General features: G+C 37.0%; 2 protein-coding genes across 2 annotated transcripts; one reads left to right on the top strand and one right to left on the bottom strand.

Moving 5' to 3' along the window:
- The first annotated feature begins 5,830 nt into the window (after nucleotides 1-5,830).
- On the top strand, nucleotides 5,831-7,801 carry LOC116029569. The gene is made up of 5 exons (XM_031271620.1): nucleotides 5,831-5,933; nucleotides 6,781-6,972; nucleotides 7,082-7,159; nucleotides 7,259-7,396; nucleotides 7,575-7,801. Exons 1-5 carry the CDS (start codon nucleotides 5,831-5,833, stop codon nucleotides 7,799-7,801), a joined length of 738 nt encoding a protein of 245 aa, XP_031127480.1.
- Nucleotides 7,802-10,383: 2,582 nt separating this feature from the next.
- On the bottom strand, nucleotides 10,384-17,310 carry LOC116030419 (DNA topoisomerase 2). Its single transcript, XM_031272665.1, has 19 exons — nucleotides 16,683-17,310; nucleotides 15,929-16,221; nucleotides 15,778-15,841; nucleotides 15,415-15,685; nucleotides 15,109-15,305; nucleotides 14,773-14,982; nucleotides 14,574-14,687; nucleotides 14,349-14,459; nucleotides 14,103-14,267; nucleotides 13,663-14,004; nucleotides 13,389-13,522; nucleotides 12,894-13,251; nucleotides 12,619-12,805; nucleotides 12,468-12,517; nucleotides 11,953-12,378; nucleotides 11,674-11,863; nucleotides 11,533-11,597; nucleotides 11,338-11,449; nucleotides 10,384-11,247 (listed from the first exon to the last, which is right to left on the bottom strand). Exons 1-19 carry the CDS (start codon nucleotides 17,235-17,237, stop codon nucleotides 10,652-10,654), a joined length of 4,440 nt encoding a protein of 1,479 aa, XP_031128525.1. The 5' UTR covers nucleotides 17,238-17,310; the 3' UTR covers nucleotides 10,384-10,651.
- Nucleotides 17,311-17,696: the final 386 nt, after the last annotated feature.

Here is a 17,696-nt window from a genome sequence, read left to right as displayed (position 1 = left end):
CTCGATCTCGTCACACAACCCCTTAGGGAACAAAAAAACATTCATTGCATAATTTGGAATGCTTTGCAACACCGTCTTTAACAAGACCTCCCGACCTGCCCTTGACAAAAATCCTAGCTCTCACCTTCTCCCTAATAAACCCCAATATCTCTCGCTTCCGACGACCCACCCAACTCGGTAAACCCAAATAATTCCCTCTCATGAGCTGTTCGTGAATTCCTAAAACTTCACAAACCGCCTCCTTATCCTCCCTCGTAACATTATTCCCAAACACAATAGCAGATTTTTCAAGATTGACCTGCTGACCACTTGCCCTCCCATATTTCTCTAAAATGGCCTTAATAGTTCCCGCTTCAAGATTATTTTCCCTAAAGAAGAACAAACAATCATCCGCAAAAAACAAATGAGACACCATAGGAGCCCCTCTAGCAACCCGCACCCCATGCAAACCCCCTTCTTCTTCCTGAACCCGGAGCATAGCACTCAAACTCTCGGCAACTACAATAAACAGACACGGAGACAACGGGTCCCCTTGCCGCAATCCCCTTAAAGGAATAATAGGCCCCCACTCCTTCCCCTCCACCAACACATTATATCGAACTTAAAACAATATTAGGCAAGTTTAGTTAGTAAACACTAAACAACTAAGTATAAATATTAGGATTTACTGCTGTATCCATTAGGCTAATTGGCTCAGATTGCATTTTTTCATATCAAGTAAGAATGGGGGCAAATTGCTCAAAATGTATTTTAATAACACATTGGCAACATACCAACACCATTCCATTTATTTAGACAGTGGTGGAAGCATCATCATAGCCATGCAACAAAAAACACATTAATAACTTAACAAAATAATGCATTAAAGTATTCAAAAAAATGCATTAAAAGAATAAAACTGCAAGTCAAAGTGTACCAGAGGCAACAGCTTCTTACCAGAATTCCAGAAAGGGCTCAAAAGTCAAGTCTGTAGTCTCAAATAATCTAAGAGCAGCAACATTTTAACAATAGAAAGTTACCCAGCTACTTAGATGAGGCAACAGCTTAACAACACTTACATCAGATCAACAGACATGATAAAACATCAAACAACAATACAACATAATAGATTCATATTATTAACATAAAAAACAAGGAAATAAATACATTACAGGAATTGTATGCAATACTGATGATATAGTAGGTGGAGCTCTACTTGGCAAATCTGCAAAACATAATAAGGAAATTAGAAACTTAGAATAACAAAGAATTAAGAAACTAATTTACAAAAAAATTAATAATAAGAATAAGGGAAACAGAGAATTACCTTTCTCTAACATTTCCACTTCATCTAAGTTCTTCTCTACTGAGATTGGCTGATTTGGTAACATCAACCAATCTTGTGCACATAGTAGGGCTTCCACTATTTTTGGAGTTAAGGAACTCCTAAATGCATCAAGAACCCTTCCACTTGTACTAAATGCACTTTCAGAGGCTACTGTGGAAATAGGAACTGCAAGCACATCTCTAGCCATTTTAGAAAGAATAGGAAATCTCTCACTGTTTACTTTCCACCACCTTAAAACATCAAAACAACTAGAGTCATCATCCTCCACAATCTTTTCACTCAGGTAAACCTGTAGCTCAGTCTGCTTAGAGCTTCCATCACCAGTCTCCATTCTTTGTTTTTTCAGTTGACTCTTCAACCCTGATAGAAGCCTACCAATAGTTGGATTTGTAGCCTTAGGCTAGACAAACTTGGTAGATGGTTCTGCCTGGGTAGAACTAACAGGGTATGTAGTTGCATAAGCATTAAACAACTCAACCATTGCAGATTGAACCTTGGTAAAGCAAGCTTTTCCTTTCTCTTCTCCATACATCTGAACAAATTGATATGGCATGTACTCCTCCTTATCTCTAGGGTCCAGAATATTACCAAAAAAAAAATGACAAAGTTCAATTTTTATTGACCCCCCAGTATTTCAGAAACTTCTGCTTCATTTGTGTCCCCATTGCCTATTACAGTGTGACACAAAAGCATCAAAGTTAGTAAGTTAGATAAATAAACACAAAGCAAATAAAATAAACACATTATTAACAGTAAACAGTCAACAGATTACATTTGAGTCCAGGATCACCTTTAACCATATCTTCCAGCAGGCAACTGAGATCATAGATCTTAGAGAAGAATGTGTTAGAAGTTACATAAAGATAATCAGATATTCTCACTGTCATCTCATAAAATTTTTTGAGAAGCTTCACTAAGCTCTCAACAGTACACCAATCTAGAAAAGTGGGAACAGAATCACCCATATCAGCAGAAAAAGAATGATCGTTTTGCTCATATGCTTCAAACACCCTTTGATACAGAATTGCAATGTTTAGCATAATGTAGGTGTTGTTCCAGCTTGTAGCTAGAGACATCTAATTGCAAAGCAGACTTAGCTTCCACCCCAATGAGATCAGCAAGATCTCTGAACTTTTTCAGCCTAGCAAGTGAGTTCCTAACCCATCTTACTGCATCTCTAACCCCTTTCACAGACACATCTGCAAACCTCAAACCATCTTGGACCACTAAGTTTAAGATATGGGCTATACACCTCATGTGCATGTACTGCACCCTAACAGAAGAAGAACCCCAAGATAACAACTTGCTCTTAAAAAACACCAAAGTTGTATCATTAGATGAATCATTGTCCATTGTTACAGTGAACACATTTCTAATCCCCCACTCTAATAGACAACTCTCTAAGGCTTTTGCAATGTACTCCCCCTTATTAGAAGAAACAAGAACAAAGGAGATTATTTTTTTCTGAAGCTTCCACTGGTCATCAATAAAATGTGCATTTATGCACATATAATTAATCCAGTGGTTAAACTGACTCTTTGGGTGCCCACCCTAAACAACTTCTTAAGGTTCAGCCTCTCATCAAGAAATATTTGGTAGATGTCCATAGATATTATCCACCTAGAAAGAATGTGAAACCTAGGATAAGCTAATAGAATAAACCTCTTGAACCCCTGGCCCTCAACAAACCTAAAAGGGAGCTCATCTATGATTATCATCTCACACAAGGCCCTTCTAATGGCCTCTTGATTAAATACCCAAGTCCCCAACACCCCCTCAGCATCCTCTGTTCCAGAAGTAGAAACAGTATTGTATGTCAATAGGGACTACCTTGTATCATTTGAATGAGGATTTTTAAGGCAGTCCAACATATGATTCCTCAAAGATGATGTGCCATGTTTTTTTGATTCACATGCAAACATCTTTTTGTAGTAAAGGCACCTGCCTCTAATCACTTTCCCCTCATAATCTATGATCTTTTCAAAGTGATCTCAGACTTTAGATCTAGACTCAATTTCCTTTCTCTTCTTAGCAGCAGGAACAGTAGGAGTGACCATAGACTGTTGAGTATCTGTCTCAGTGCATGAGGTTTGTACTCCTTGTTCATCTACTGTAGAGGTTGGAAGAGGTCCAGTTCCACTGACACTTTGATTACTTTCCATCTATAAAGGATGGGCAATTGAGCATCAGTCTACATATTTACATGTTTACATAATTACAGAATACAGGTTGCTTCCACCCCATGTAATTATGTAAAACATTAAACATGTACAAACACTTAAACAAATAACTTTCATAATCAGACTTCCATCATCATTTTATGGAATTGCCCAAAATTCTGTGCTCATGCAATAATCAGTCAAAAACAATTACTCATAAACTTATTTCCATAATCAGGATTCTTGTGTTCAGAATTCATCATATTAATGGAAATGCCTAAATATTACTACATTAGGGCAGACAATAGGGACACTGGGACAGTAGGCTTCCACCATACATTCAACAATTAATCAATCATTCAATATTTCAATTTTCAACCAATTATTTTTCAGAATTGAACATTTATCATATTAATGAAAATGCCCAAACTGTAAGCTTCAAGCTTCCACCATACATTCAATTATTCAAACGAACAATCATTCAATCAAACATATATTTTTCAGAATTCAACATTTATTCCTATTAATGGAAATACCCAAACAGTAGGCTTCCACCATACACTCATACTGTCATAAAGTTAAAATCATATACATAATTACATATTTAAGGATCCACTACCCATAAACTTGCACAAATACATCCGAAATTATACAAATTCATCACGCATTTAGAAAGCCCCAAAAAATTAGGGCTCACTTAGTCACTTACAAATTAGGGTTCATGAATCATAAATTTAAAATTTATGAATCATGAACCCTAGTAGCAATGTAGCACGAACATATAATAATAACAATAAAAAAAGTCTTAGTTTTACTTGATTTCTCAAAGTTTCCCTCTGAGAACTAGGGCTTCAAATATCAACAAGCGAAGTAGCGAACAAGACTTCCAAGTTCCAGGCGATTTAGTCTCCAGCGATTGGTTTCCACCTTAACTCCGTGAGCACTGACCAACGACTTTGCGAAAGGGTTTCCACCAAGTTGACAACAAAAGAAAGACTCAAGTACTCAATGACTCTACGAGGTGAGGAGAAGAAGAGAACTGAAGTATCAAGTATGGAGTCTGGACTTTGGAGAGAATCGGAGAAGAAGAGAACTGGAGTATCAAGTATAGAGTCTGGACTTTGGAGAGAATCGGAGAAGAAGACTAGAAGCCTAGAAGAGTCCAGAGAGGTAGAGAGAACTCATAGAGAAGGGAGAGTTGAGAGATCGGAGACTGTGCACAAATGAAATGGGAGATGAGTCCTAGTCTCAGGTCACAAAACACACACACACACACACACACACACATATATATATATATTGATTGACAAAATGACGTCGTATAATATGCAGCACACACACACCCTACCTAAACTTCGGATATTCGGACGGGTCGGATATAAAAATATCCAACCCCACCCGAACCCCCTAAACCGACGTTGTTTAGCATAGCGGATCGGATTTAGCTTTTCAGATACGGTTCGATTCGGTTGCTCTAGTTTCGGGTTTCTGGTCGGGCAAAAATCACTGGTGGGTCGGGTATTGCATAGTCCTCTATATATATATATGTGTGTGTGTGTGTCTATATATATATATAGACACACACACACACACACACACACACACACACATATATATATATGTATGTATCTTATATTATACTCCATACGTCCCATTTTACCTGTCTTACTTTTCTTTTTTGTCCGTCCCAAAATATTGTCCACTTTCCAAAAATCTTTATATTTTTATTTTTCAACTTTGCCCTTTAATTTCATATGACAATGGTACATAATCTTCACAACTGTCCTCCACTCAAGATTTGGCATAGTCCACAGATGAAGAATCTTGTAATACTCCATACAAAGTAAATCATTCACTTCAAAACTCGAACGGAAACAAAAAACAAAAATCTATCAAAACAAGTAAACATTTTGTTCTTCCTTTTTTTTCCTTAGTCGCAGGAGAAGCAGCGCGGGGTAGCACCATCGGAAGCAAGAGCAGACGAGCAGTAACAATAACTCCGCCACCGCTGCCACCAACGCCCATTTTTATATCTTGATGAGATCCTAGATATTCCTCTTTAATTTGTCACAGTGATTTGCGAAGAGGCTAAGCTAGTATGACTCCAGAAAAACATTACCCACCTTCACTAGTGTAGCAATCCTAACCATATCTCAAATCCGCGCTGCCATCCCATCAATTTCATGAAGTTTTAGATTTTTATAACTCCATCTATTTTTAAACACCACTTATTTTTTGTCTTCTTTTTTTCATTTTTTATATGTTTTCAAGTATTAAGTTCATTTATTCTTGTATAATCACTGGTGTATAAAGAACTAAAAGAAGAATAAAAGATAGAGAAGGTATGGAGGATTTGTTGGAGAAAGATGAAGAAATGGGTTTGTTGATGAAGAAAATGTCTACAAAGATGAAGAGTGAAGAAGAAATTCCCTGTAGCAAAACTATCAGTAAGGACTAAAGGCATAAGCGGAAAGATAGTGAGCTTTGATTAATTTTCTTAAACTCTGTGCCAAAAGTAAACCGGACAAACATTACGGGACAGAGGGAGTAATATATATATTTAGGTATATATGTAATATTAAAACATTGTATTAATATTTTCATAATTGCTTTAAAAAATATGTTTTCTTGGTATGTTTTAGAAAATGAGAATTCGATACAACCGGAGAATATCATTAACCGAAAACATAATGGGTTTTCTTCGAATCGATCTAAAAACCAATTATTTGGAGTTGTCCAATCATCCCTATCTACTCCGTTAAGCGTATTAACTAATGGTTAGTATTTTAATTGGCCGTATCTTTTATGTCATACCGGGTAGTGGTGAGTTGTATTACCTAAGATCTTTATTGAACATAGTCAGAAGCCCTACAAGTTTTAATGACATAAAGACATACAATGGAGTACAATATAATCCTTTTAAGGAGGCATGTTATGCCAAGGGGTTATTAGAAGATGATAATGTATACATTGATGCAATTAAGAAAGCTAGCCATCGGTCAACTGTCCATTCACTAAGAAAGTTGTTTGTTACTCTATTAATGGCAAATACAATGGTTAGTCCTGAATCAGTGTGGAACCAAGTATGGACACATTCCGCTGATGATGCTTAACACAATCGTAGGAGATTATTGAACCAACCAGGTATTACTATTAAAATAGGCATTACTATTAAAATATTTAAGTTATATATAGTAATTATTTTTTTTTTGAAAATTATATATAGTAATTATTTATTACCTAAAGAATGTAAACAAAATTATTTGGTAATTAATGTAAGTTTCTTTTTTACAGATTTGTTTATAACTGATAACGAAAAAAAGGAATTTGCACTGTTAGAGTTGTCAAAGCTTTTATTAGTTTATAACAAGACTCTTAGAGATTTTCCAAACATGCTTGTCATGAATGAACGAAGTAATGTTACGTTCGAAAACAGCTTGTTGTGGAAAGAGTTAGCATATGATCGGGCTGCTTTATCTGAAGAGAGTGAAAGGAACAACTAACCGAAGAACAAAGAATAATATATGATGCCGTGATTTCATATATTTATTCAAACAACGGGGGATTGTGTTTTGTTTATGGCTATGGGGGACAGGAAAAACTTTTCTTTGGAGGGCACTGTCAGCGTCTATTAGAGCAAAAGGTCATATTGTTATCAATGTGTCTTCAAGTGGTATAACGTCTTTACTTCTACCTCGGGGACGAACTGCACACTCAAGATTTTCAATACCAATCTTTGTTAATGAAGATTTAACGTGCAATATTAATCAAGGTAGCCAATTAGCAGAACTAATTGTTCAAGCTAAACTAATCATTTGGGATGAAGCACCAATGATACACAAACATTGTTTTGAGGCGTTGGATAAAACAATGAGAGATTTATTAAGGTTTGTCAATGAGGATAGTGATAGTAAGACTTTTGGCGAGAAGTTGTATCCGAAACTATAAATTCTTCATATCTTCGGGGATGGGGACTTGGTCGTGGGGACGGAGACGGGGAGTATACTCCTTGCCCCTGCCCCGCTCCGTTTGCCATCACTAGCATCAAGAAAAATTGGAAGAATTTGCTAATTGACTAACTTCAATAGGTGATGGTACTATTGGAGTAGATAATGATGGTTACGCTGAGTTTGATATCCCATCAAAATTGTTGTTGAAGTCAACTGGTGATCCTATTTCCACTATTGTTCGAAGTACTTTCCCCAACTTTACTGGTGTCAACATTGATGGAAGTTGCTTTAAGAGTAGTGCAATTCTAGTACCAACATTAGAGGTGGCTAATGAAGTCAATCAATATATGTCACACTTAACTTAAGGGGAAGGAAAGACATAGCTTAGTTCTAACACAACCTGTAAAGCATATGGATCCAGTTCTGTGCTTGCAGATGTGCATACACATGAATTCCTGAGTACCATATGAGAATCCGAGCTTCCAAATCATTCTTTGACATTAAAGGTGGGTCACCAGTAATGTTAATGAGAAACATTGATCATAGTCTTGGATTATGCAATGCAACTAGGTTGGTTGTAAACCAAATTAGCTAACAATGTGGTTGAAGGAAGCATATTGGCAGGTCCTAATGCTGTCACTAAGGTTTTAATCGCTAGAATGACTATAACCCCATCAGACCCAAGATTACTTTCCAGTTCAACAGAAGACAATTTCACTCATGTTGTCATATGCAATGATTATCAACAAGAGTCAAGGACAAACACTTTCTAATGTTGAATTGATACTAAAGAAATCAATTTTTGTGCATGGCCAATTATATGTGGCGGCATCAAGAATAAGTCAACTAGACGGGACTCAAAATTTTAGTTTTTGATGAATCAAAAGAAAATTGTAATCCTACTAATGTAGTTTACAAATAGGGTTTTAATAATTTGCCATTAGCCTTGTGCTCAAATGGCATGTAGTGGCTCTCCCATACGGGAGGTCATGAGATTGAGCCTCAGTGGAAGCGATACTAACTCCCCTTTGTGCTTCAATAGGTACAAATAATTTAACTACACATGTACTAACCTTTTAGCTCTCTATAACTTCAATGATAAGCAAAAATACATATCTACTAACCTTTTAGCTCTCTATAACTTCAATGGTAAGCAAAAATATTTCACTCAAAAATTTAACCGTATAATAGTTGAGCAAGAAAACGTGAACAAATCCCATTTAATGGATTTTGTTTAAGGGCTGACAAGACCCATTGGATGGGTCTTGTTACCACCACATAAGTTGTCAGCCGCGGCTGACACACCACGTGAATGTGTCAGTACGCGGCTGACCATGCTGACCAAAACAGAATTCCATTTGATGGGTCTCAGTAACCATAAAATGGGTCTATTATAACATGTGCTAATTTTTTTTTATTGTTGTTTAAAATTTTTTTTGTCCGTATTGTAAACTTTTGGCTATAAATATACTACATTTGAGATCTTATATACAACATGAGATCTTTCTTTACATTCCTATTACTATTACACAATTTTTATCTTGTGCAATATGACGAGTTTGTGTTCTTTTTTGCAACTTACTCATGTGCAGCAATTATTGACACAATGTTTTGGGTGTGAAAGAACGATATAATGGATTTCAATTAAAATTCACAAACTTTTACTCGTCTGCAGATCGGGAAAGTCTTATAAAGGAAGGTCGAGAAATTGGCAGTGATGCATGTCACATGAACTCCGCTATTCTTTGTTAGCAAGTTGTTGCCGAGCAATTTGGCCAACCAATCTCTTGTTCCGCATTAGACTTCTTTATATTAAGAGGGGTAGCTCCTAGATGGCTGGTGTGTTGTTTATATTTCATGTATCTAAGCATTCTTCAACAATAGATGTTAGTTCTGTATGATAAATGGCTATTAGCTGATAGCTGTTAACTGATTGTGTTAGAAGGTATGATTAGTTTATAACATTAGCTTATTGTAGAAAGGTGTTTCGTAAATTAGCTGTTAGTATAATTTCTTTTCTCAAAAAGCTAATTGAAAATACTACTTTGAGTAGCCTATTAAATTTTAGGCCCTGTTTGGTAAATAATCAGCCTATTAGCCAATTTTGGCTTATTTGATCACTATTAGTTGGTAAATAATAAGCTTTTTGTAACTCCAAAATGCTAAAATTCAAAATGCTACTCAAAATAGCCTTTTCAATTAGCTTTTTAAGAAAAGAAATTATACCAAACAGCTATCAGCTAACAGCTAATTTATCAAACAACTTTCTACAATCAACTAATATTATCAACAAATCATACCTTCTAACCCAAACAACCAACACAATCAGCTAACAGCCACCAAATAGGGACTTAGTATTTTGGAGTTACAAAAAGCTTGTTAAACAAATACTTATATTGATTTTTTTAACCAAGTCAAACAACTAATAGTGGTCAAATAAGCTAAAATTGACTGATAGACTGATTATTTACCAAACAGCGCCATTATGTAAAACACTAAACATTCATTTTGTAAGTTGTAACAATTTCACTACTATATTACGAATTGTTGGTTTTCATACCTATACATTATTTCACTTTTAACAATTTTTTTCATATTTATGAAAAGTGGTTCTTTGATCATCTCCAACCCAAAATACCAAATTTTGCACCAAATTTCACACCAAAAAAAATATTCTCAGCATATTCTTATAGTTTAAACTATAATTTTGTTAGGAAACAATTAAACACCATATTTGGTGTAACAATGTAACACTTTATTTACACCATTTTGGTGTAGAATTTGGTGTTTTCCTTGGAGGAAGGTTGCACCAAATTTTTACACCAAAATGGTGTTTTGGTGTATACTTTGGATATGACCTATTAGATCTACACTCACACACACATATAAGAGATACAAATGTCACTTACGTCTCTCATGATCAGCAATAATAGAAAGAATACACAAGTGGCACAAATGCAAGTGGCACTTGCATCTCTTATATAATACGTGAGACACAAGTTTTAAAGTATTTTTGAGAGAAAAAAATCTTTAAAATTTTTTCTAAACCTCATTTGGACATGCGTCATTGATCAAGACCATAAGTATGGGGGGTTAGCCTAGCGTTGAAGTTAAATGGCTAATATAAACCACATTCAGAAGAAAAGTACAAACACGAGTATTCACGAGAAATGAACTGTGCCTACAAGACAAGATGCACCAACACTTGTTCAATCCTAATCTTCATCCTCAAAGTCAGACTCGATGAGTTCTTCAGGATCATCACTGCCATCATCATCTTCCTCAGAATCACTAACTACATATACTGCCTTTGTACGGTTTCCCCTCTGCGGTCTACTTGTTCTTGGAAGCACAAACTTGCTTACTTCTTCCGTGCTGTCCGAAACTGAATCGCCACCACTCACGCTGCTGCTTCCCAGCACAGACCCACTTTTCTTGTTAAATGGAGATTCCCTCATCTTCCTTACTTTCTTTTCAGGAGAGATCCCCTCTGGATTCTCTGAGGAGGATGAGGAGGGCTTAAGAACTTCTGTTATCAATTTCTGCCCAGTGAGTTGTGACTTTGCAGCAGCAGCTCCTCTTTTCTTTGCTGCTGCAGTGGGGGGTTTGGCTGCTGCTTTTGAATTTGCTGGTTTCCTTCCACCCTTCTTTTTCTCTGCTGCCACTATTTCTGCCTCAAAATCATCATCACTGATATCTATCCCATTTACATCATCTGTAATCTCAGAAACTTTGGGCAATGTCTTCTTTGCAGCAGCAGCTCTTTTAATGGTTTCTTTTCTTTGAGCTTTTGGGGCATCAGTACTCATGGCTGTGAAAAAATAACAATTTTATATTTCATTAATAAAGGTTACAGTTAATTAACAGAATGGGCTTCTCAACTAAAGCACAAGAGATTCACCTTCTGAGTGATCAGGAGATGAGTCAAGATTGTAAGCTGCAAGTCTGTCCTTTAGCTCTAGCACCTCATCATCATCATCTTCTTCATCTATTAGATCAAGAGATGATTTTTCCTGCAGACAGGAGTGTTCCAGAGTTCATTAAAATAGCTCTTTACTAACAATAGGGGTATTAATTTATTCCAGAAACTACATACCTTCTTAGCTGGAGCTTTCTTTGAACCTCCTCTACCTTTTGGTTTCACAACCTCAGGACCCTTATCTGGAGTGGATGAGGAAACCAGTATTATTACATCAGTCCATAAAAACAAAACCAGAGGTTCAAATTATTCTCTAACCTGTATCCATTGCAGAACCAGCTGAAACCTCCATAGGCTCACCAGTAGTTTCTTCCTGGGTAGCCTTTTTATTACGTGGTGGTTTCTTAGCTGCTGCTTGTCGTCGGGGCTCAGCTGGCCCAGCTTTATTTACCACCTTGCTTTTTGTCTTAATAGCTGCCTCCATAGATTCTTCAAGTTTGTCTTGCTCCTGAAAATATATGCACAAGCAAAAATGATAAGGATGAAAAGGGAAAGCACAAACTTTCAGGTTATTGACAACAAATTTCCAGTCCATACATCAAGCTGTTTTTCGAGAGCATCAAGATCTTTAAGCCACAGAGATTTTGGAGTAGCATTCCTCATGCATTCCACCTCTTCATTGAGTCCGTCCCTCTCAGCACACAGCTCTTGGACCTTCTCAAGGGTCAGGGTTCCAATTGCCATTGACAGCAAGTAGTCATAATCACTTGCTTGAACTCCTTTGGCATGAGTCACTCCAGCACTCTCTTCACTTTCTTCGGTCTCATCACTTGATTCAGCAACTGCATCTGCAACTTTACTCTTCTTTGGAAAAGGAGTAAAACCTTTCTCCCTCAGTTCTTGAAACAGTTCTGCTCTCTTCCTGTTACTAACAATGATCTTGCCTTGCACAACACCAAGGATAAACCTGACCTTGTTATCAAGTTTCAACAACTCTGTTTCAAGATTCTCCAAGAGAACTCGCTGCATAAAATACCATGTAACAGTTAGTGGATGGTCAGTAACAAAATCATTCAACAAATTGTTTGCCAATTTAGTGCAGATCCACTTGCCTTTCTTTTCTCATAAAATTCAAGTCTTATTTTGAAGAATTCCTCAAGAACTGTAGTGTTGAAGAAAAACAAGGTAACAGTCAATACTATATCAAAATAATCTCAAATGGATTACAAATTTATCTTGTAATTTCTTCAAAGGCAAACTTACTCTGTTCTGGGGTATCATATTTCTTAATTACACCCCTTGAATCAAAGAGGTGCATATTACTTGTGCTAATTGTAGTAGTTAGTTTAAACCGCTTCAGCAAACCCTCATCCTTGGCCAACATCAAATTCTCTTCAGACAATTCAATTTCAAAGTGTACAGTATTCACATCATGGTACTCTCTCATTTCCTGCAAAAGTAAAATGTCACACACAGATTATTCAACTGTAACAACACTTTTCAAGTTTCAACTCAAATAACAGTTAAAAGAATTATACCTTTATGAAAGGATCCTTGACCTTGTCATTTGAAGCCATCATTGATGACAGAAATTGCTTGTAATCTTCAGTCCATCTCCGGATTGGTAACTCTACAATCCTAAGTGTTGTTTCATCAACCTCCTCAATGATTCCACTAATTGTGTAGGTAACCCCTGCTTCCTTGGTTGCTGTTTTCTCAATGATCCCTTGAAAACCTTTATACCATGGATCCATAGGCGTCATTGGTTCATCATTCAGTAGATGCCTCACATTATCAACAATATCCCTTGGATTGTAATTTGGGATGTATGAACTCCAACCTGTCCCTATTCCTTCACAACCATTAACTAGTACCATTGGAATGATAGGCATGTACCTATGTAGCAAATTAGTAAACATTTCAGTATCCTGATATAATTCTTAGCAGTAACAACTTACTAGTTGCAAATTATAAAGGAAGTAGGAAAAAGAAGTAATTTGTCATATCTACACTCTTTAGCTATAACCACTTACCATGTGGGTTCAATGGACTGGCCATCTTCATTCAAGTAGTCAAGAAGGACATCGTCCTCCTTGCGAAACAAAAATCGAGCAGCAGGCGAAAGTTGAGTATAAATGTACCTAGCACTTGCATGGTCCTTGCCACCCTATTGAGGTTGTACAATAAAATGAATTTGTTATCCTCCAAAAAAAAAAATTGAATGTGTATAAATTAATTACTGAAAAAGGAATGGCAAAAAGATGGGAAAAGTAATAATATATGCAAAAGTATCATTTTGCTTCTCACCGCAGTTCTTGTGCCAAATTGACCATTTGGTTTGAAAAGATTTATGTTATTGCTGCCAACATAATTCTGAGCCAGGCCAATAATGGTACCCTGCAAACTTTGTTCACCATGATGGTATGCTGAGTGCTCAGAAACATAACCAGAGAATTGAGCAACCTTTGCTTCCTTGATGAAGTTTCTCTTAAAAGCACAAAACAGGATCTTCCTTTGACCAGGTTTAAGACCATCAAGCATTGATGGAATAGACCTTTGAAGGTCAGCCATCGAAAACAGAATAAGCTCTTTGTTAACAAAATCAGTGTATTTAATGGACTTCATATTCTGATCAAGGTGAGTTCCAGGCTGCAAAGTAGGAAGAATGATTGTTTAGATGGTGTGAAACACTTAAATTTTAGTTCATTGCAATAACAAAATTACGAACAATCTAAAAATTCAAAAACCTCAAATTGTCTCAGCCAATTCTTCCTCGCTTCAATCTTCTTCTTACTAAAAGCAAGTTCTATTGCCTCCCCATCTCGGTCATCTGCCCAGAAAAAATTCTTCCTGTGCAGCTGAAGATTTTTGAAGTACTCCTTTCCTTCTTGAGATGTGCTTGTTCCCAACCCCTGACAGGACAACAAACAAAGATCAATCAGACTCGTAAAAACAGCTTGCAATAAGTTCATGAATATTTTTGGTACACAGACCTTGTAGTACTTTATAGACCAACCGCGTGCATTATCCCCTAAACTCTCCTTCCATGCTTCATACTCAGGCATAGAGTAAAATGCCAACTTCTCCCCATTTTTTCTTGAAGCCTGCAGAAAAATAGCAATTAACACTAAAATCATACTCCTACATAACGATATATTTCCACATAAATAGCCACTTAATTATTGAGGTAAGCATGAAATGTAAAGAACAGCATGCACCTTGACAATAGGTGTGATGAACTCCACTAAGAATGATGGAACTTTCAGCAATGATGGCCAGAATGTGTGAATGAAATTGATCAGAAGCCCCTTGATGTGAGAACCATCATGATCCTGAAAACCAGATTTGGAATCCTGTTAGAAAAAAAGCTTAAAATAGTACATATATGTTGTTACAAGTCTTTAACATAAAAATAACCTGATCAGTCATTATCATCAAATGTCCATATCTCAACGTTTTGACACTGTCATATTCTTTGTTTTGCTGTAGCCCAAGAATCTGTTTGATGGCTTTAATCTCTTTGTTTTCCTCAAGTTGTTTAGCACTAGCTTCCCTTACATTCAGCAATTTACCTCTCAACGGAAACACTCCATAGTGGTCCCTGCCCACAACTGAAATCCCTGCCATCTGTTGCACAATTCAATCCTCCTAAGATGCTTGTCATATTATAACAATAATATTACTAATAAATACTCCGTAATACTGTAATAAAAAACATAATAAATGGTTTAAAAGCATCAACATATTACGTACAGCAAGAGCCTTGGCTGAATCTCCTTCAGTCAAAATTAAGGTACATTTCTCAGAGTTTCTCCCACCAGCATCATTTGCGTCTTCTAGCTTTTCAACAATAAGGCGCTTGGTTTTCTTTCCATCAGTTTTAGTCAGTGCTTTTCTTTGTTGGAATTCTGCCCATGATTGGACAGCTTCAACAACTCCAATCTTCTCCACTGCAACAAAGTAATTCAATTACCATCAGATCCATCCTAATATATTTGAATGTAAATGGCCTTCCCAGGTTAATGAGAATTATTATAAAAGCGGAACAAAATTGCATACCTTTCTTTAAAAACTCTGCAGGGAGTTCACACGCAGACCCAAAACTGCTTTGACGAAGAGTCAAGGTTTCTTTAGTTTGGGAATCAAAAGCAGGGTTATCAATGAGAGCATTAACAAACACCCACAAATAATTCTTTACAGAATTGGCTTTGGCATTAGCGTTTTTGTTCTTCTTGTTAACAAGAGCTGCAATGTGGTTTGCAATCTGGTTTGCAATGTAATCCACATGAGTACCACCTTTAATTGTGGCAATCGAATTGACGAAGCTGACCTGCAAAGTGGTTGAGACTCGTAGTTAATCCACTGACTTGCAGGCTACAGTAATTTTCCCACTTAGTCTGTTGAAATATTTCATGTTAGTACCTGATGAAATCCATCACGCACACTAACACATATCTCCCATCTACCATTCACTTTCAAATACTCACTGCAAAATGGCAAGTCACTTCAGCAATTTCAGCAAATATAAAGTAACAGAAAAATAAATTTACAAATTATGTTCAAAACAACAAACCTTTTGGGTTTTTCTGAGATTGTTGCACTGGAAGACTTTAGGTAAAGATCACAATAATCTTTGAACGATTTAATGGGGATCCGCTCTCCATTCAGCTCCACCTTCACGGTCGTTCCAAGACATCCCCCCATGTCAATTACTCGCTTCTTCATTAAAGCAACAACATCATCCTCAAGATGAACCATGTTAAATTTTGCCAGGTCAGGCTTAAATGTGACTTTTGTCCAATTCTCAGTTGCTTTGCAAGATGTTATAATGGGTTCAGACTTTTGTCCCATGTTACTGGAGAAGACCTGCATGAGTAACAGAAATTAGAGAGTTCAGATTGATATTTATAATAATTATACTATTTCTTCACTTCTTTCTCTGAAAAAAAAAATTATCAAGCAACAGTTACTGCTCATAAAAAAAATTATCCAGAGAATTAAAGCATGTGTTCCATCTTAACTAAAAGTCTAAACTGATAGTTGAACTGCACATATTATATTTATGCTCACACGAGGACATCAAATCTATATGACACAATGGATCAATTTTTTTAAAAAAAATAAAATGGGCATACCGAGCTGTAGTAGTAATATGAATACTAGGAATTCAAATTATTCAGAACTACCACACTTGAATTGGGCAATTATGTAGTAAATAAATCAATAGCCCGTGGAGCGAAACCCTAATGCTTTACAACATACCAAACCTTCAGATTTACTCAGTTGAATTTGTATGGATACATTCATAGGAGGGGAATAATATCTACCTGTTTGTACTTCCTCTGCCGTTTGCCATCGGCGGTCTCAATCACAAACTCCGTCGAGAAGATATTGGTAAGCTTAGCACCGTACCCGTTTCTACCACCAGTCGTCTTCTTCACCGTATCATCGTAGTTACTACTCGTTAACAGGTGTCCGAAAATCAACTCCGGAACATAAACCCCTTCCTCCTGATGAACCTCAACCGGCACGCCGTCCCCGTTGTTGTAGACGCTGATGAGGTTTTGTTCCGGGTCGATGACAACCTTCAAGGCGTCCATCTTGGGGTCCCGCTGCTTGTTATCGGCCGCATTGACGAGGATTTCGTCGAAGATCTTGTAGAGACCCGGGACATAGGTCACAGATCGGTGGACCATGGATCCGTTCTCCCACACCCAGAGGGTTTGGGTGTGCTTCTCGACGGAGCCGATGTAGGTGTCGGGTCGGAGCAAGATGTGCTCCAGCTGCGTCTTCTTCTGGTAAGTCTCCTCGATGGTTTTCCCATTGGCGTTGACGATGTTCGCGTTGCTGCTCGACTGTAAGGGCAACTTGCTCCGCGCCATGGCTGCGACTGCGTTGATGTCTTCTAGTCTAGAGAGAGAAATGAGATAGAGAGAGAGACACAGAGATGGTGTCTTCGGTGAAGTGAAATTGGGAAATGGAGACTGGAAATGGGGGTTTTGAACGAAGGGAGCCACCAACGGTAAAGTGGAGTGGGGAAATTTGAATTTTGAATTTTGAATGGAGGGTCCGGATCAATGTGTGGAGATCCGACGGTTGCTAGGGTTTTCTTAAGACATTTAAAAAATAGGGTTCATGGAGGGAAGAATCTGTGATCAAATACAGAAATGTGGTCCCACTAATTTGACCGCTTTTCAAACTATATGCACTTGCTTTTACGGGAGCTTCAATTAAATTTTTGGCCCATTTGAGAGATTCACGGTGACACTCGTTTGGTTTGTAGAATATTTTAAAAGAAATGGAATTGAAATTTCATGAAAAAATAATTATTAAGAAGATAA

This window comes from Ipomoea triloba, chromosome 9 (genome assembly GCF_003576645.1).
Source record: "Ipomoea triloba cultivar NCNSP0323 chromosome 9, ASM357664v1".
In the NCBI taxonomy this organism is placed as follows: domain Eukaryota; kingdom Viridiplantae; phylum Streptophyta; class Magnoliopsida; order Solanales; family Convolvulaceae; genus Ipomoea; species Ipomoea triloba.
This window is presented reverse-complemented; position numbering and strand designations above follow the sequence as displayed.

Excerpts from the sequence above, each read along its gene's own strand:
- LOC116029569 (XM_031271620.1), top strand. The coding sequence starts at position 5,831 with ATGGAGGATTTGTTGGAGAAAGATGAAGAAATGGGTTTGTTGATGAAG. Across the intron at positions 6,973-7,081 it reads GGCTGCTTTATCTGAAGAGA|GAAAAACTTTTCTTTGGAGG; the intron begins GTGAAAGGAACA and ends TATGGGGGACAG. Across the intron at positions 7,397-7,574 it reads TGTCAATGAGGATAGTGATA|GTGATGGTACTATTGGAGTA; the intron begins GTAAGACTTTTG and ends TAACTTCAATAG.
- LOC116030419 (XM_031272665.1), bottom strand. The coding sequence starts at position 17,237 with ATGGCGCGGAGCAAGTTGCCCTTACAGTCGAGCAGCAACGCGAACATC. Across the intron at positions 14,983-15,108 it reads ATTCAGCCAAGGCTCTTGCT|ATGGCAGGGATTTCAGTTGT; the intron begins GTACGTAATATG and ends ATTGTGCAACAG. Across the intron at positions 11,248-11,337 it reads ATCTCCTGATCACTCAGAAG|CCATGAGTACTGATGCCCCA; the intron begins GTGAATCTCTTG and ends ATTTTTTCACAG.